This window comes from Equus quagga, chromosome 8, assembly GCF_021613505.1.
Source record: "Equus quagga isolate Etosha38 chromosome 8, UCLA_HA_Equagga_1.0, whole genome shotgun sequence".
Taxonomy (NCBI): Eukaryota; Metazoa; Chordata; class Mammalia; order Perissodactyla; family Equidae; genus Equus; species Equus quagga.
The window spans coordinates 112,155,999-112,177,090 of record NC_060274.1 but is presented as its reverse complement, the minus strand read 5'-3'; the positions used below and the strand labels follow the sequence as shown (position 1 = coordinate 112,177,090).

Genomic DNA, 21,092 nt, shown 5'->3' with positions numbered 1-21,092 from the left:
GGGCCGGTCTGGTGGCCAAGTGGTTAAGTTCTCGAGCTCCATTTCAGCGGCCCAGGGTTTCCCCAGGTCGGATCCTGGGCACAGACATGGCACCACTCGCCAGTCCATGGTGAGGCGGCATCCCATATAGCACAACCAGAGGCACTCACAACTAGAATACACAACTATGTACCGGGGGAGGGGAGGGGAGGGGAGAGGAGGAGGAGGAGGAGGAGGAGGAGGAGGAGGAGGAGGAGAAGCAGAAAAAAGAAGATTGACAACAGATGTTAGCTCAGGTGCCAATCTTTATTAAAAAAAATGTATTTACTTAAACACATGACAGGCTAGATTTCTTCCGTGGGCAACAGTTTGCCAACCCCTGAAACAGCTAAGAAGGGGAAGGGAGAGAGAGCGATAGGGAGAGGGAGGGGGAAGGGGCAGGGGCAGGGGCAGGGGCAGGGAGCAGGAAGGAAAATCAGATCCAAGTATTTATGGAGTGAACTCCTGAGAACAAGTAGCTTCTCAGTGGGGTTGACACTACTTGTTCTGTTGACAAACTTTGAGAGTGAGGCCCTAGAAAACGGAACAAGTTCTTAATGACTTGGTTCAAGGCTGACTGACCTACCAGCATAAATAATGAAAACACTGATCTTCAGTGAGTACATAGGATTCGACTTACCTTAGTAATGGGTGGAATATGACAGTAATATTTCTGGCTCCAGGTTTGCAGACAAATTTTGTTCCTCCACCTTCAATTAAGTTGTCATCAGGACCCCCTTTCAGCAAAAAGATAAAAGAGAAATTTAGTTTATTAGAACTTTTACAAAGAAATAAACCAAGCCTATACAGACAAATGTTATACTGTTATAAGTAAGACCATCTTTGAAAACGATTGCCTTCAACATGTACAAAATTATTTTGAATGACTTGATCCAGTCCTTCTTATTAACTAAACTATGGATTAGCATTTTCTCTTTGAAGCGATAACATGGAAGCAGAGTAAGAATAAATAATATGTTTAAAGAAACAGTGCAAGGATTTAACTCAGTTAAGGCTAATTTTGACCTCTAATCAGCAGTGCCTATCTTGGAAAGTACAGCACATGAAACCTTCAGGGGAAGGAGGAAGTGCCACTCAAAGATGTCCAGGGCTGTAAAGACTGGAGCAGAGACCCACAGAAACCTAACCGACCAAGCCTAAGACCCTACTGATTGTTAAGATACACTACTGTTTTATGTAACACTAAGAAAAAAAGTCTTGCTAATTAAACTATACAATGCTTCCTTATTACTTAGAATCTTTATTTTTCTCACTGAAAAGTTCCTTTGGTTTTTAAAATAAATAGATGTTTACCATCAATCTTTCCTACACATTTAATAAGGAAATATAAGAAAAATAAATTGTTTAAGGTCTTCTTAAAACTATAACAGTCAGAGTCTAGCTCTTCTGAATGACTCAGCATTGTCAAAAAGCTCGTTTTCTAAACAGTGTCACCAAGTATTTTATTCCAGGCTGCTGATATCCATTCTGCAACGTTTAATGTTGACATGTTCTTGATGCTATCAGAAGGTTTAAAGAGAAGCTGTTCCTAAACCAAGACTCATATTCTTTCCTCAAATGGTCCTTAAGAGGTTCATGAATTGAAACAGCCATTAAGACGCCATTGATTTAAGATACATCGTAATTTCAAAGAGTTTAGAATGTGAAAAATGTGTACTTTAGGATGCTGGGAGAAATGCTCCCCCTCCCCCATTCATGCTTCTTTCCATTAGAATGAAGCTCAATTAATGTAATTTTTGGCCTCCCTCCATCTTTTACCCACTCTAGGGGAAGTGAAGAAACTCTTTAGGTAAAATTGAGAAGAAAAAGCTGGGCATGCATGCCTCAGGAACCCCCTATTCCACTTTAGAAACCAGAATTCCTGTAGATAGTAAGTGTTGTCTCGCTAAATTTGGCAATGAAAGTCCTGCCTTGTCAGAGAAGGATGAAGTAGTCTAGCACCTTCTCTAAGTGGATCAGTAAATGTCTAATTTCGATGTTCTGTTAGAAAACTCACTTTGCTCGCAAACTAGGCTACATCCTTCAGTCTCACTTATACCAATATAAAAGTGGTATTTTACCTTCCACCTACCTTATTTATGTTAATAGTTTCTTAATAGTTTCAGAACTTTGACAGGAAAGGAAGATGCTATTTAATGGGCTTCCTCAAAACCCAACAATCTATACTTAAAATATTTCATTTCTTTTGTCTAAATTAAACATTTTCATTCTAATTATAGTTCTTTGCAGGATACCAAATATAACTAAATCTCACCCGATTTATTATCTGTCTTAATGGTCTCTGCGGCATCTTGGAAATTGACTGATAAAAACATGTGAAGCTTCAGAAATCCATACCCTGGATCATCAAGACTTCCCAGAGGCATGAGAGTCTAGACAAATCCCATTTGGATCAGTTGTTTCCACCAACTAATCAGAACATGGTTTTTCTTAAGAAAAACAGAAAATATAATTGGCATGTACAGCTCTTGATTCAAAATCATGAGCTGTTTTCTCTCATTTTGAAAAAAATGAAAATATTACTATATTTGCATCAGAGATATTAGTGTTCTGCTAAGTCAGTGATTTTGCTGAGTTAAAAGGAAAGCAAAAGGAGAGAGTCTAGACTACCACAAACTCTATTCCTTTAATAAAAATCCTTTTCAAAAGGTCACATGGTATGGTTACAGACAGACAAAACCCCAGAATAAATATATCTTCTTTATCAACACTTCTCTTTGTCAGAGCATAAAGTGGAGTCTGATCTGAATCACCAAGGAAGCGTGCATGTGTAGAAGAAACCGGGTTATATTCTGCACTCCAGGAAAACATAAACAACTTCCTATAAAATACATAAATCTACACCAAAAAAATAATGCACTAATCTAATCATTATGAGCATCTCTTTTAAAGACAAATGTGAGCTGAACTACATGACCTCCAATGGTTTCTAAAAATTCTGAAGTTCTATGATTTTAGATATTCAGTAATTAAATACAGACCTGATTAACCTAGCTCCAAATTTCACGCACACTGAAAGCGTTGCATGTATGCCCACCTCCATGCCCTGGTCCACACTGCACTCCCATCTGGAGAGCCTCCTCCCCTCCTACCACTCCTTTAGGCCTCAGGTCTAGCCCTAAACTGTTGGGTGCCTCTCTCCCAATGGGCACAATTCCATTAACAATGACTTTATATAAAATAAACCATAGAACCTCACTTCTATTATTGTCCTTTGTTTTCTAAAGCTTATGTAAACTTTTGGCCACCTGGAATGCAACTTCCCAGAAAGTAGTTATAAAAGCATACATTTGCCGAATGAATGAAGGAATAAACACCTAACTTCATAGAATGTGTTAGAATTAGATGAAAAGGTACACATGAGGTCCTCCGTAAACTGTCAAAAACCTAACAAACTAAGCAATTCTTTCTGTACCCCCAAAGCTTTACAGGTAGTAGGTGTGCTTAATAAACATTTGTTAATAACAATCATATAGGGAACAGAGATAACAAAAGAAAGATACAATACCAAAAATAAGGCACAGGAGCCACCAGAAATGTCAGTGAGAGGGAGACTGGTTGTGAAAATAAAGGCACGATAGTTCATCAGGCTAGAAACTAAATAATAGTTTCATTTGTTCTGAATCCCTGATAGTTACAGAAAGATGATTACTGATTCACACAGTGGGGTTAAACTAAATAAAAAGTAAACCTCGGGTAGAAATAGGAAAAAAGAGACTCTCCTCTTTACCTGCACCCCTCTCCCCCTGACCAAAATTCCATCTATAGAAACCTCATATACTCTTCTAGTCCCATTACCAAATGCCATCTACACTGCATTTAACGCAATCTCCTCCTTACAGGCTACAAGTCCAAATCTAGCTTACTAAATTACCAATTAACAGCACCAACCCAAAGAAAACATCTTTGAAAATAAAGTTGTCAGAATGAAAAGAAAAGGCCATGACCGAACACTGTACGGTGGTCTGCGAGTCTCTACCCTCTGAGATTTATTCTAGCATTTCAATATTCTGGGTGAGAAACAAAACCTGCCTCTCCTCACACGCCTTCCCGTAATCAACTAACCTGGGAGGTGCTGTCATGAACATTCTTAAAGAACATGTTGTTCAGTCCTGAGAAGTGTACCGAAAGGGCCAGAGCATCTCTCTCTCCTTCATTCATTATGCTTACGGTCTAATCTCGGCTGTCAGAGGCCAGGTGATAGTCACCAGAGAAAATGCTGAATGATGATGGATGGTTCGAAAGAAAGGGAAACTGACACTAGGATTACAATTAGAATATATATTGTGCAGAAAGAAGGGGAAGCAATGCCCATCATACTTCCTGTTTCTCACAATGAGGACAATGCTTTGACAGGCTCCCTGAGATGACTGGCAAGAGGCACCAAGGCCACCCCATGACTGCTGGGATGACAGCACCTCTGTGTTTGCAGCCTAGTCCCTTCTTTTAGAACTCATTCACTCATAAGTAATTAGCTCCTAAATTTATTTATTTCTTGATTCTTCCCAACTAGAATTAGATGTAGTTTCTAACAAATATCGTCATATTAATAAAACAGAAAACCAAAGCCTCAGAAAGAGATGGAAACAAATGTTCTCACTGAGAAGACTATGGTACAGTGAGAAGAATGAAGAAGATCTGTCAGACCTCAGATCTGCTACTTATTATTAGTCTAAGTGTGAAAAAATTATTTAAATTCTCTGAGCCTCAGCTTTCCTGTTTATAAAATACAGATTGCAATAAACTCTTTCAGCCTTGTAGTGATGTTTAAGTAAGATAACGTACTCGAAGGCATTTAGTACAGTGCTTGACATCTAGTACACCTCAGATAAATGGTCATCTGCTTTTCCCATCAATTTCTAAGCAGTTAGGGCTCAAACTGGTCACACACACACACACACACACACACACACACAATATCACTGGAACATAAACTAAAAACGAAAGGTCTAAATTAAAAAAATCTTATTCTTGCTACTTTAGGCAACTTTGTACTAGTCAATATCACTATGAGAGCAATTAAAACATGTAGTCTTATTTTGGGGGCAAAGTTATTGCAGTGAAAGGTTTAGAAAATTGCCGAGAACACTTACAGCATAACAGAATGAAATTAGTCTTCCTCCACTCTTAATTTTTCAATTAAAAATAATTATTATTAAATGTATAGACGTTAACATTATGAATGCTTTGTGCCAAATGCTTAGACGAAAAGAGTATAGAATTTGATGGTCACTTTCGTTGAGTGACAGAAAGCAGCATGCCTCAACCAACATTTTTAATGTGTTCTGGATTTAAAGTCAGCCTTTCCACATAAAAAAGAACCAGAGTGAAGGTGAATGTTTTTACAGCAAATATTTTGCTTCATAAATACTTTCTAAAGCTTATCGAAATGCATACAGTACATTAAATATGGAATTCCTGAGTGCATCAATAAACAGGGTCTTTAATTGGCTCTAAAAGCCAGCTGAATAGTCTAAGAGTGCCCTGAATTCACAGCTGTCACCCTGTCAGAGGTGTTCTTTTTTTTTTCTTAATTTTTTTTGCCGAGAAAGATTTGCCCTGAGCTAACATCCGCTGCCAATCTTCCCCTTTCTGTATATGAGCTGTCACCACAGCATGGCCACTGACGGACAAGTGGTATAGGTCCATGCCTGGGGACCAAACCCAGGCCGCCGAAGCAGAGTGCACCAAACTTAACCACTAGGCCACCAGGGCTGGCCCTGCAGGGTTCTTTTAGATTAAGTTCTCGAGCAAGCGCCTATTCTTAAAGCACAAATTATCTCTATGACTTAATGCTGTTGCTGCTGCTGTCACCATCACCAAACTGTAAGACGCGTCTATACGAGAGCGCGGTGCTTGGTGCTAGATTAAGAAGAAAACAAAGATAAAACACTTGTCTTTACCCTCGAATGACTTACTATTAATCAAGTCAAGCAAACCAGGATTGGTGATCATATTTTGTTGCTCAAGGATCTGGGAAGAAAATCCAGGCAATAAGCCCCTTCAAGAAAAGGATCACCTTTTGGACTCAAATCTTACCTAGCGTGTAATTATTAACAAAATTGCTTTGTTCATGGATGCAGCCCTTGTGCTTAGAATAGTTTTTGGCACATAATAAGCATTTGGTAAATATTTGTTGAATGAATATATGAATAAGCAAATGAACAAACAAAAAATGAAAAAGAACATCTCTTTTAGACCAAGTGAATTCTAAGTACAAGTCACATAGGAACAAACAGCAGTTGTGTTTTGCATAATGTATGCTCAGTGAGGAATGCATGTTTCAATACAGTGCTGGAAAAGTATATTGATTAAGATATTATTTGTAGAAGACAATCTCCCAAATAGAAACAACATAGTTATTCCCAGCATAAAGGAAGTAAACGGCTTGCCCATCTTTCATTGCTCAATTATATTTCATTCCTGGGTGACTCTAATGCCATCTGGTTGATAATTAAGACAAGTGTAAAGCATTACGCAGGGTACGTAGGAAGACAATCAAGACGGGGAAAGAGGATTCATTAAACATCTACTAGGAAACTGGTACTGGGCTGGACCCTTTTCCATAAAATATCTCACTTAATCCTAATAATATCCCTGCAATATTATTACCTAACACAGAGATGAAGAAATAAAGGCTTATGGCAAGGGCAGGGGAGGTGTCTTACTCAAGGACACACGCATGGTAGGTCCAGTATGCAAACATTTTTTTTCCAATTATATACATTACAATCTGCTTAATATCACTTTATGTTCCCAAGAAACTCACAGGCTGAATAAAATGATGTAGATGATGGGTGATACAGGAAAATTCTAAAATAGGGAGCATGAACCCTGAATTTCTTGTGGTTGACACATAAAATGCATTTTCCATTAAATACAGCAGTTGGTTATCCAAGGCAATGCACAAACAGCCTCTTGGATCAGAAAAGTAAGTAAAGCTTAAGAAAAACAACATTCTACACATAAAAACACACGTACACAATGATTCTGGGGGAAACACACTTAATGGTACAACTGAGGCCAGAAATAACATGTTCCTCTCTAATACTGTCCAAGCAGCAAGAACCGGAACTCTACTTTTCCCCATCTCTCCTGACCAACCAGTAGATGTATAACAATCCCTCCCACCCCAAACTTCTAAAACTCCAAACTACTGGCGAGGGCTGCCTGGACATCCAGGAACGTGAAGGTTAGAAGACAAGAAAGGGGTGGCCTTCAGGGAGGGAAGTCTTGAAAGTTTGCCTGTATTAACACCCAAAACACTGAGAGAAGCCTTGTTTTTTCTGTTTCTCCTTTTAAATAAAAAATTCCAATGGCCCTTCCTTGATTCTTCTTTTACTATTACCAGAGGTCATTTCTATATGTCTAATCATCTGAGGCCCACACAATGTTTTACAGTTTCCTCAGGACACAGAAAATACATGGAGTCCCACAGAGATCTAATAGTTTTTAATTAGCAACAAAGGAAAAAGGGAGGATGGGGAAAAATTTAAAGTTAGGAAAGTCCTAAAAGTTGCACAATAAAATGAGCAGTCCTAGTATGCAATTGAAGTAAAGTTTACTTTTGTCTTTTTTTAACTTAAAACGTTATCTATTTCTTTTTTCAGCTTTATTGAGATATAACTGACAAAACTTTAAGATATTTAAAGTGTACATCATGATGATTTGATATACAGATATGTTGTGAAAGGATTCCTCCCACCAGTTACTTAACAGATCCATCACCTCACATATTTATTTTTTTGTGTGTGTGAAAACAATTAAGTTCTACTCTCTTAGCAAATTTCAATTATACGATACCCTTCTCTCTATTTCTGTTGTCCTCTGTAACTCTTGAAAATACTGAGCATGAATTTTGGCCTAATATTCATGAAATACATCTTCCCTCCCTCGACCCCCAATTATTGAAACCTGAGTAAATTCATGATTGATTTCCTTAGTGGAGTGGAATCTTAAGTTGAGTGGTGATGCACTGAACTAATCTTTAAGAGGAATGGGAGGAAAAAAATATTGATGAAGGATTCCTTGACAATCCTTCTATACTGCTGAGGTCCCAGATGAGATGAAACAACTGGAATTTATAGCAACACCATACAATCATGGAATATTCTAGAGCAGAAATAAGAGTGGAGAAGAGAGACTTTGAGAGCCAGAGTTAAGGACTTACTAGCTGGATGTGTTGGAAGAACAAGAGGAATAAAGAGTTGAAGGTTCTGGTAAGAAAGAAATCGAGGCAATTAACCATAGATGGGTCAAGGCTTGATAAGAAAAAAAGTGAAGTTTGGGAAAGGCTTGATTGAAGAAAATGGCGGAAGTTGACACTTGGACATCTCTATAAGGTCAAAGAGTATTTATGGCTGGAGTCAGAGTGAGAGATTTGAAAGGAATGGGAGGTAGTAGTTAGAGAGGGACATACTTAGAACTATATCCTTCCTCACTGGTCGCAACCCCAGGAAGCCCTCCTTTGAATTAGAAATGGGGCAGTGCGGGGGGGGGGGGGGGGGGTAGTTAAGTTTGATGTTTGGTAGTTAAAATTAGGCAGCAACAAAGTTTGGGAGTGGGGGCCAAGACTGAGAAATGAGAGGAATAAAGGAAATTCCAAGGATGTCAGCCAAGAGGAAAAAGGGAAGTTTCTTTTGGTGCCCCCCAGAGTCACTCACAGGTATAAGGCATAATGTAGGGAAAAAGGATCTAAATTAGGGACAGCCTAATGATGAGTTATTGTGAGAAAGACAAGTAGTGCAAAGTTTGAAGTATAAAGAACAGTATAGTATATGTATGTGCAACACCTTATATCTGTTGGAAATTTCAATGTGAGCAGACTGCTAGGAAGCAAATAACATTTGAGTTTTGCTTCAAGTAAGACCATCTCTCCTAGAATTTGGTTATAGACTATAAAATAACTCTCATAAAGAAATAAAAATCATATTTTGTAGTTCAAGAATTGAATATATTCTAGCTCCTAAATAACAAGTAAATTTTATAATAATCTCCCCTTTGGGAGTGGCCTCTTAGTTTAAAAAAATGAAACAAGGGCCGGCCCAGTGGTGCAGCAGTTAAGTGCACACATTCTGCTTTGGTGGCCAGGGTTCATCAGTTCAGATCCCAGGTGCGAACATGGAACCATTTGGCAAGCCATGCTGTGGTAGGCATCCCACATACAAGGTAGAAGAAGATGAGCATGGATGTTAGCTCAGGGCCAGTCTTCCTCAGCAAAAAGAGGAGGATTGGCAGCAGATGTTAGCTCAGGGCTAATCTTCCTAAAAAAAATAATGAAACGAGACACAAAAACACCCAGTTTCTTAATTATCTCCCTAACAACAAATTAAAAGAGGTTTTGGAGGATGGGATAACAAGGAACAAAGAAGAATGTAGCAACAAATTTTAAGGTTAATAATAGCTCATCCTGAGCCATCAGTAAAATGCCTTCACCCAGAGCTCTTCCATGAGCATAAGTCAAAGAAAGTTCCATTAGTAAGAGTACTGACTGTTTCTATAATGGAGTCTGAAATGGCATACTCTATGAAGAGCAAAATGTAAGATATGGGCCAATTACCAAAGGATGCACAGTCACTGCATGCACATTTTTAAATGGTTGATCAATAAGGCACAAGGGAACTTTAATTGACCATCTTTGAGGAGCATTCTTATCTTAGTGACATTATCCTCCAATTCACTTTATTTTACGGCTACGTAAGAAGATTGCATTGATTCTTTCTTCTTTCACTCTTTAACTAATTCCCTAGTTTTAATTATCTTGAATCTATTAAATACATTTTAGTGGTTAGTTGGGATATCTAACTCCGAGATTCTCATGCGTGTAAGCTGGAGTCCCCTACCTTACTTATCAAGTGTCTGATTTCTTTCATTTAACATAATGTTTTCAAAGTTCATCCATGTTGTAGCATTTATCACTACTTCATTTCTTTTTATAGCTGAATAATATTCTAATATGTATATACAATATTTAATTTATCTATTTACCAACTGATGAGCATTTGGGTATTTCTGTTTTTTGGCTATCACGGACAATGTTACTAGGAACATCCGTGTAAAAGTTTTGTGTGGACATATGTTTCCACACAACATACACCTAGAATTTGTATTGCTGGATCATACGGTAAGTCTATGTTTAACATTTTGAAGATCTGGCAGATGGTTTTCCAAAAATGCTATACCCTAATGCTCCTTGTTGGTTTTTTTAAAAAAAATAATTAATTGTTTAAAAGAAAATCTGTTTGTGTGGAGGGTGACGGGCAGCATACAGAGGAAGTATGAGTATTCTGTTCTCCAGAAGAATCCTTTCCCACACGCCCCACATCTCCCCCTGCCTCCTGTAGGGGTGGCCCTATCTGTTTCGAAGGATCGTTGAGGAAGCATGACCAGATGTAACAGGGGATGACGTAACAGGGCAGAAGCATTTGGGAATTGGCACAACTGGGCAACTATCTGCGCTATCTGTACTGTTTCAATTAAGTGTCTGTGCTGGTCCATCACCCATGATTAAAACAGACAATACGGTTTCTCTCCTCACTCAAGTTTCAGATTGCAGATTTTACTGTTTGCTCAGTAGTTCTTATTAAAATAAAGCAAGAGTGATATGAAGGACGATAGGATGCAGTGCAGTTCTCTAATCAGATGAGCCCATCTCAGTGCTGACCTAACATGTATGTTTGACTAGGCAGGAGTCTTCCAATGATGTCTTGCCAACAGAGTGGTAGATTTATGGTGCAGATAAGCATCACGCTGAAAACAGATTGAGCCCATCAATTTTATTTTGCCTGTGAGATGGTCTACGATGGAGCCTAGGCCACTGGAAACGATCAGTGCATAAATATACCAGTTCATATGGAAGAAATGGTATTGTTAAACACTCTCATTGTCTTCACACTCAGAGATGTGCTTAATCTAAGTACTTCCAAAATTTGAAAAGAATTATTTTGAAGGGCTTGATGTGACACAGAATAATAACCCAAAATGACTATGAGAAGTAGGAGAGATAAATGTCTCTTTAAATACAAATTTAGAGTTAAAATACAAGGTGCAAAACATGGTAGCATTTAGCTTATTGACAAAGATAATCAGTGCTGGCATCCAAACAGAAACAGCATTATATCATGGTTCACTGGAAGCATCTGGATTACTGAGGAACAGGTGGCTTTAAATAACTTTACCAGCAAACCCATAGTCACTGTTTAGGTTTAATTAGCAACAGTCAACTTTCCAGGCACTCTAGGCAACAACTCTTGCAATATTCTCACAGAATTAAATCGGTCTTCCAAGTCCACTAAACATGAGCCATAACATGATCAACAACCAAAATTACAGCTGGCAGAGGCATTTTTTTGTTTCAGCATAAGTAGAGCACAACATAGGATTGTCCATACTCTATGTTCAGCAAATAATTGATAAAAATAATCAGAATTTTACAATCTGTTCAGACTGTCCATCCTTTGCATTTCTCCAATGTCCAATACATTTTTTTTTACCCTAATGGGTAAAATTACCACATTGATAAAAAAAAAAAAAGAAAAGAAATACAACTCTCTCATTCATCTACAACTGAAATAATGACAAGCATAAAAAAAAGATGAGCCTTCTATGTTTTAAGTCTTGACCTCTGCCTCTCATTAAATGCAATAAGTTCAATGTCAGCCATCCACCAAACCAAAAAGGAGTGAATTTTTCCAATCATATTTGCTCCACATCTATCTGTCACACTTATATCTTGTACTTATTCTCAAAATTTTTATTTTCCATTTTATCAGTCATGATTGTTGTAAAGCACATACCGTAAGTGTTAACATTTTACATACTACATGACTCCAAGATCCCAGTTCTAGGAATTTCCTCCCATGCCTAATAAAAAATAATATCATGAGTGAACTTAAGATTTGGCAACAAGGATGTTCATCACATTTACATACTACTTGACCCCAAAAGTCTAGTCCTAGGAATTTCTTCACAACCTCAATAAAAATTAGTATTATAGGCAAACTTAAGATTTGGCAACAAAGATGTTGACCCTCACAGTTCATCTGAGCACCCACAGTGAGCCAGGACGGGACCTAGGGGAATTAGGAGATGGGGGACCAGCACCTCCTCCAGCCAAGTTGTAACTTCCTCCTGTTCTCTGCCACAGCATGACTGAGGGAGGCAGGGGGTGCCTCATTAAGTGCATTAAACTCTTAAAGAATCACTTAAAATGCAAAACAATAGGGAATTGATTACAAACATAAACACACATATGTAATTGATACAATAAATACACATGTATAAATAAAACTGGAATATGATGCAGCCACTAAAAATATACCAACACTGAAATAAGGTCCAAAAAAGATATATAAGGCAGGAGTCGTTATGGCAAAAGGTTATTAATTAAAATCATATTGTGAGATAAGCCCATATCATGTGCCTCACAACTGCAATATTGGTAGTCTTTGCTGACATGATTCTTCTGTCTCTCACCTCTGCTGAATCCTGTTTCTGGATCCTTTGTTCCTGTATGTGTCGTGTATTGTGTGTGTGTGTGTGTATGTGTGTGTGTGTGTGTGTGTTATAAACTCATATTCCTTAGACGTTTATCTGTAGCAATTCTTTGAGGCCTAGTTTGAAGGTGTGTTCCACTAGAAAACATTAGCAATAGCATCTGCTAGTTTACCTAAGGGAACTACCAACCTGGAACCAATTTTAAACTAAACTCTCACTTTGAAATTTTCTCACATCACCCAGAAGATGTATATTTTGGAAGCAGACTTGGTTTCTCTAGGGATTTTTTTCCTCCCTTCAGCCTGTGCCAAGGCGATCAATTTTCTTTCAGTCCCTTACAGGAGGTGGGAAGATATTTCTAGATGATCCATTTACTCTATGTGGAGTTGAGGGGTACTTTCTACCAGACTCCCCAGGTTGGGTAGGTCCTGGGCTTGTTCCTCTTCTCCGGTGCCTTGCAAGTTCACTGGGGTTTGGCAAATCCCCTCAGAGTGAAAACTGCCTTTGGTGGTACTTTCTCCAACCTCTCTCTGCAGTCCTTTTTTTTGCTTCCTGGTAATCCTAACTTTCTTGCCAGTTCATCAAAGCAAATTAACACATTTTTAAGTGTTTTACCCAACACTGTAAATTTTTCATGGGAACATCAACAAAGGTATCAATCACACTGCTGGAAGAGAAGTCTCCACATAATCTACTCTTCAGAACTGTCTTCACATAACTTCCCCTCTGAATTCAATTATTCCAGTGCGAGTTATCTTTAGATTCTACTCAAATAACCCTATTACTGTTTGCTCGTTTGTTTTTAATCAATTCTCATAGTTATCCTAAAATAATCATTATAAATAATACAAGAAAAATAATAAATAGAATAAATAGAATAAATGTAGCTCTTGCCTTATATGTTAACAGTTAACTTGATATAGTGAAATATAACAATATATGATAAAATACAATTTGATATAGTACATTATAAAATCAGATATTAGGAGAATGAAGTTCTCTTTTTAACTTGGATATCAAGTAATTATATGGCATTAAGTAAGTCTCTGAGCCTTCTATTTCTTACCAATAAAATAAGGAAAATGAACCAGATAGTGTACTCTTGAGAAACCTTTCCATCTATGAATTTTTATTTCCTAGATTATAAAATTTCCTTTACAAATATATTCTATCTATTGGTTTTATTTATATTTTTGATACTGTATAACATAATGTAGTAGTACATTTATCAAGTAGAAGTTTATGCCAATTATTATAATCATTGAGATATCACATGCAATAATTCCAATGGGATTTTAAATGAGAACGAACTGTATTTTTACTTTGGGATATTAGTTATGCTTCAGGAAAAAATAATTAGTATCATTTTGGGCTGACATTTTTACACCATCTAATTATGATGATCTTATGCTCTCGTTATTTTATGGGAAGCATCTTAGATCCTGCCTTGATTATCACAAGAATTCCCCAATGTAGAGAAATAAAATGGGTTAAATTCATGGCATGTGTGTGCAATTTTAACCTAAAATGTTTCTCAATTATTCACCCTAAAATAGGTATCAGAACTTTAAACAAATCACTATTATCAATGGTTTCCAAAAAAGCAATTCAGACAGATATATATTTAATTGGAAAACACAATTTATTTAATTGAATTCAATCTACAATCAGGAACTCAGCATCTTTGTGCCTTGGAGTGGGGTCATAGCAATATCAACATAATTAATAGACACAGGCCATGACCTCAAGAAGTTCATGTTATGACTGGGGTATAAAAAAGCACACACCAAAAAGTAGGGACAAAACTATTATAAAATATAGCAAAAGAATTTAAAAAATAGCATTCCAACAAAACAGAACTATTGCTTGACTTTGGAAATCAACTTGCATAAACATAGTAAAATTCAGGGAAGACAGGTGAAGTTACAGTTGTTTTCAGAGAAAATATGACATTGTTCCTCTACAAAGTAGCCTGATATTAACAATAGAAGAAAACAGATTGGAAAAAATAATATGTAATACAGAACTCCTAATATTGGTATTCAATAAATGCTCCATTTGGCTGATCAAAAAAAGTGACTCAATCATATAACAAAGAAGCTCCTTATCAACATTTTCTAAATACATCATATAAAATTATTGCTATAACCTCTTCCTGGAAAACTACTTTTCTTTTGTATTTCTTCAACGATCAGTGAATCTGCTTTTTAAATGTTGTTTTTCAAAAGCCTAAAATATAGACAAGGCTTTTATTAAAATAAAATGCACAAAAGAACGACTTGTCAATTTAGCTCTGGAGGGAGCAGAGGCAGGCAGAGGTTACAAAGAAAAAGTCTTTGAAGAAACTAGACAAAGCAATTTAGGCCTAGAAACTAATGGTCCGTGGACACCGCTTCAGTGTAAACATTTTTTACCTCAACAATCAAGCACTACTCCAGCAATAGAGAACTAAAGAGAGACTAGAACAAAAAGACAGGAGGTAAATAAAATTAAAAGACATTCAATAAGTATTTATTAAGTACCAACCATCTACAGGTACCGTACAAGGTCCTGAAGACAGTGAGAGCAACATCAACCTTTGTTTGCTCACGTCTAAAACTTTGGAGTCATCTTCACTCTTCTATTTTACTCATGCCTCTCCATCCAATCCATCAGGAAATCCTGTCAGTTCAACTTTCAAAACATAAAGACCCTCACCCAACATAAAGACTCATCACCCTCACTGCTACTACTTTCTAAGCCACCACCATCTCTCTTCCTGCTTCCACCATTGCCCCCTTTCAGGGGATTCTCAACATACAAGCAAGAGTGATCCATAAAATGCAAGGCTAATCCAGTTACTCCTCTCTCTAGAATGCCCCAAATGCTTCCTATCTCATTTGGAGTAACAGCTAAACTCCTTACGATAGCCTAGAAGACTCTATACTAATTGCCCCTGTAATTTTCTATGCTTATCTCCTACTACTCCTTCCCTGTCTCACTCTGCTCCAGTTACACGGGTCTTCTTGCTCGCATTCTTCTTGAATGTCCCATGTGAGCATCTGCCTCAGGGCTTCTGTTCACCTTGTTCCCTCTGCCTGTCAATACTCTTCCCCAGATCTACATGGTTCACTCCCTTATCTCCTTTGGGTCTTTATTCAAATATCTCCTTCTCAGCAAGCCATTCCTTAGCATGTAAAGTGAGAGTAAAATAAAATATAAGTTCATTTAAATAATACATTTAGTCAGTAGAAAGCATATATTCCTATATACCAGCAACGATCAGTCTATGAAAAATGAAGTTCCTGAAATCTGGCCACGATGGTATAATTCTGAGGAAGATATTACACAGGGAATACCTGCTAAAATGACACATTTGCACAAGCACACAACTCAAGCACACGCATAAAAAATTGAAACCATGTATATATGTGTTTGAGGCAGCTTCTTCCTCCTAACAGTGTATCCTGAGTGTTTTCCCACGTCAGTAAGTATTCTTTAAGAATATGATTATTAAAGATTGAATAATACCATGGGGACGTACCAAACGTTCACCAGTCAACAATCAGTAGAAAGCCTGCTGCATGCCAGGCACTGTGCAACGTGCTGGGAAAAAAGAGTGATCAAAAAAGACATAGCCCCTGCCCTTATGGAGTTGACCATATTGTAATGAGATAGACATTAAGCTATCACACAAATAATACGTAATTACAAACTGTCTTCTGTGTTCTGAGGTTGGAACAGAGTAGCAGGAGAGACCATGATACCTCTATAAGATTTAACACTAATGTCTATAGTATCTATTAGGGGCTAACATACTTGCAGGTCAGAAAAAAGAGGGAGTGACGTTACATAGAGCCTGAAGGATGGGTAGGAGGTGGTCCGTAAGGAGGAGAGGAAGGAATGTTCTAAGCAGAGGGAGGTGCATGCATGAAGGCCCTGAGGCAATAAAGAGCTAGGCACATTCAAGGCACTGAAAAAAGTTCAGCGTAGAGGGCCCCTTCCCTTTCTCTCATTTCATCACCTTTTTAATTTTTCATTTTCTTCCTTATTCAACCAAGATCTCATTATGCATAATGCAAGGAGCACTCTTGCCAACACCATCACTCATCCTTCTGGCCTTTCATCATTCCATGCTGTAAAAGTCAACCATGGAGAAGCCCAGTTACCTGCCTTCTCTGTGTTTTCACCTAACTACTGCTACAGGGTCACCAAACAGGGCATACTGGCGAACTAAAACAAGCCCTTCAACACTGCCTAGCAAGTTAACTACATCTCTCTGGATACTTCATTCCCCCACTGCCTACGACAATTCTATCAACCAACCCTTCTCCACTCTCAAACCCCAGCCACACTACACTCCCCCTCACTCTTACCAGATGGCCTTACTTTTTATTTTACAGAGAAAATAGCTATCAACAACCTGGGTATCATTCATCTTCCCATTTCCAGAAAAACAAATATTCCTACAAATGCTTTGCTGCCTTCTAAACATCCCAAACAGAGTTCCCCCAACCTAAAGCTAATCCCTAACAGTCCTACCTAGAACACTTTTAAGCTTATTACATAAATTAAAATTCAGCCCAACTCAAAATAACCAGAGAATTGATAGCACACATTAAACTGACAGAAATTCAATATTATTTAATGATGTGTGACAATAATAAGACAAGTTCCATAAACCAGATTTATTTTTTCAAAATTTTTCTTATTGTTCATAAAACTAACAATAAATTATTTCTAAATTTTAAAATTTGAAAGAATGGAAAATATAATAAGAGTATAAAGTATATACCATGCGTGTGTGTGTATCATCTGGTTGGACCTAGAAACTGTAAGATGTTTACGACATACATATTCATAGAAAACAGACAGGTGATTCAGCCTAGAGGAATACATCTTTGCCCTATGATATGAATCTCAATGGAAGCTGTATCTCTATAAGAAGGGAAATATTAAAGCCAAATTTTTTATTTATTAGAGATTCTACCTCTAAATAATTCCCTGATGAATAATGCTTCAGAGAAGCAGGCTACACAGTCCTGGTTCTTCACCCTGGGGAGGTCACACAAGCCTTTCAGAATCTAATCTAAACTATGGTTCTTCTCCTCAGAAAAATGCACATATACATGAAGACAAGATTTTACAAATAATTCCAGGGAGTTCACAGACAGCACCAAGACCAGAGACCTCACGTTTAATAGAATGAGTAGAGTTTCTGGAGCCAGAAAGATCTGGATTCAAATTCAAATTCCACTACTTCCTCCCCATGTGTCTGTCTGTCCTTGGTCAAGGTATTTAAACTTTTCCAACATCTACTTATCTATAAACAGCATAATACTTTCCTTGCCCTTGAGGATTTACTATAAAGAGCAAATAAAATTATGTATATGAAGCTCTTTGTAAAATTTTTATAAAGCACAGTGTAAATGACAGTTATTATAACATGGAAACAGTTACATGTTTTACTAATCCCCACTATGAAGAAGCTCCAAGAGTCAAACCCTTAGAGGAAAGCAGGTTCAAGTGACAGCTTCATTCTTGAGCATTAAAAAAAGGGTAGAAGAAATGGGAAATGTTTAGGTTGGGGGAATCGGAGTGTCAGGAGGAATATGATTATTGTCTTCAGACATGTGAGGTGTTACATTATGAAAAAGGGGTCAAAGTTATACGCTGTGGTCCTAGAAAGAGTATTAGGACAAATAGGTTGGAATCTTCAAAAAGGGAGATTTGGCTTTACAAAAGGAAAAACTTACTAAGGATTAGAGGAGCATGAAAATGTAATGACTATTTTAGGAGACAGTTTCTTTCTTATAATTTAAGGTCTGTCTTTGTTTTTCTAAGACAAGCCAGACCTCCATTTGTCATGGTTTCATAAAGGAGATTTAAAGCAATGATTGGAAAGTAAGAATCAATTCCAACAATGAGATTCTGAGATTTCACAAAAATGTCCTGAGATTAAATCCATAAATATTAAGTCAAAGATCATTACCAAAGATTCCACAGTACTCAATTTCTCTACAGAATTCACCATTATATTCTGCCACAGTCACATAGGATGATAAAAATGGAATTAAAATTATAACATGTCTAATTATATCTAGTTATATCTAGTCATATCAAAAATAAAAAGGAGGGGCCGGCCCGGTGGCACAGCGGTTAAGTTCGCTCGTTCCACTTCTCAGCAGCCCGGGGTTCCCTCCCTGGTTTGGATCCCGGGTGCGGACATGGCACAGCTTGGCAAAAAGCCATGCTGTGGTAGGCGTTCCACATATAAAGGAGAGGAAGATGGGCATGGATGTTAGCTCAGGGCCAGTCTTCCTCAGCAAAAAGAGGAGGATTGGCAGTAGTTAGCTCAGGGCTAATCTTCCTCAAAAAAAAAATAAATAAAAAGGAATATCACACACATTAAAGAGCAAATGGGGCCAGCTCCATGGCCTAGTCATTAAGTTCAGGACGCTGTGCTTTGGTGGCCCGGGTTTGGTTCTCAGGCACAGACCTACACCACTTGTCAGTGGCCACGCTGTAACGGCAACCCACATACAAAATAGAGGAAGACTGGCACAGATGTTAGCTCAGGGAGAATCTTCCTCAGCAGGAAAAAAATAAAGTGCAAATGATTATAAAGCAATGTAAATAGTGTTTAAAAAAAAAAAGGCTAAGAGTACATTTATTGGATCTCTCGTTTCACAGGTAGAAAGTTTTTCATGGACCATAACCACTGATGTGTTGGTAAATGTTTGATAATGGGCATAATACTCCCATCATGGCCAATTTCAATCTACGAACATGATGTCACTGAACAGAGAGTTGGGAGGAAAAGTTCACAATGAGCTCCAGCAAGCACGCAAGGCTGCTCTGGCCCACCGATGAACTGAAGGCTATTCTCATGATTCTTACCAAATAACATGAACACCACCGCCCTACCTCCTCTCCACAAAAACAAACAAACAAAAAAAACCCATGTATAAGGTAACGATATCTTTCCTTTAAATAGGGGTTTTTGTCATTTTGGTTATAACTAGATTTTAACATATAAATCGTATTTATGTCTCACTGTGAGAGCTGCAGTTTATTGAAAAATATTCCTCTATCGATATTTCTCCTCAACCAACTTCTACGTACCCCCTATGCTTATCACATAACAGAAGGAGAGCAGAGTGATTCCTACAGACCTATTATGAGTGAATAATATCAGAAAATCATTAATAGTTTCCAGCTGGCTGCAGGCACAGTACACACGTAATTGGAATATGCTAAAATCAAAAAAGCCAAAAAAATATTTGATATAAACATCTGAATCAAAACTTTTGAACAACTATAAGTTCAATTTAAGCATGGAAATATTCCATACATAAAATAGTATGAAGGAGTTCTATATTTTAGTATTGGGTTTCATATAATAAAAATGATTTCTCTCCTACCACTTCCTTTTAATAGGTGAACCCTAAACGAAAGCAAAATATATAATTAGAGTTTCCAACATTTCCATGGGGCTTAGGACAATATTAACAATTGTCAGACTTGTGGATATCTAAGAAGGTACCCTTAGTACTTAAGGATGAATATTCAGGCAGGGAAGGAAAAAAATGACATGATGTCGAGGAATTGCTTTAAAATACTTCAGCAACAAATGAAAAGAAGAAAAGAAAACAGGAGATGAAGCAAATAAGGTACAATCTTCGTAACTATTGAATGTGGGTGATGAATACGTAGAAGTTATATATACATATATATATACACACACACTACTTCCCCAACTTTTGTTTTTGTCTGAAATTCTTCTAAAAAATAAAATAAAACAAAGCTGCCAGAAATACAGTAGTTATATTTAACATAGATAACAACCATAACAACCATTTATTAATCTTCCCTGGATCCATTAGAGTCTTTAGTGAAAAATCCTCCTAAATCCTGTTCCAGAATGTCTGCATATTACATACATATTTATTATTATTAACAATTGAGGGATAAGAACAAAATTTAACTACTCAGGCAAAAACTGTGGATAGTACTCTCCAATGCAAAAGTACTTACATAAAGCCCCGAGACGTTCTTAGCATTCTTTTCTGATCTTATCATCGTATTATAACATTAATTGTTCTGTTAAAGGAAACTCTCTCAAGGGAAACACCACCTTTCATCATTTTAGATCTCTTTTGCTAAGTACAGGGCTGGCAAACAGTACACACTCAGTAAGGCATGATTTAGGTAAAATAGAAGGCTTCATAGCATGACAATGCATGTCGTCAGAAGCATTAGGTTTAATAAGAGCTGCTTAGGGATTGCATTAAAAGTATCTAACTAAAGGAATAACCTGACCTAACAGATGCTTACAGTACCCGTCCAAATCATAAGGCAGGCTGAAAATAGCACATCACAATTGGGTACAAGTTCGCTGCAAGATTATTATAAGTGGAGAAAGGTTTCACATCCTGAGCCCAGAACTAATTACTATTCCACCAAACTCATCTCATGCATCTCATATTTTACTATTTTATTTCATCCTTGTTTTCATTCTATTCTGAAAGAGTCAGATGTGGTGCCCTGTCGCTTCCCAGGGACCGTGACCATCTTGA

At 37.5% G+C, this 21,092-nt stretch overlaps 1 protein-coding gene across 1 annotated transcript in view; it reads right to left on the bottom strand.

The window, feature by feature from the left end:
* Positions 1–21,092, bottom strand: part of EXOC4 (exocyst complex component 4) — a 736,410-nt gene that overhangs the window by 408,047 nt on the left and 307,271 nt on the right. The window contains exon 10 of the mRNA XM_046669741.1: positions 659–755. Coding sequence (XP_046525697.1) covers positions 659–755 — 97 coding nt within the window. The remainder of the gene's footprint in view (positions 1–658; positions 756–21,092) is intronic.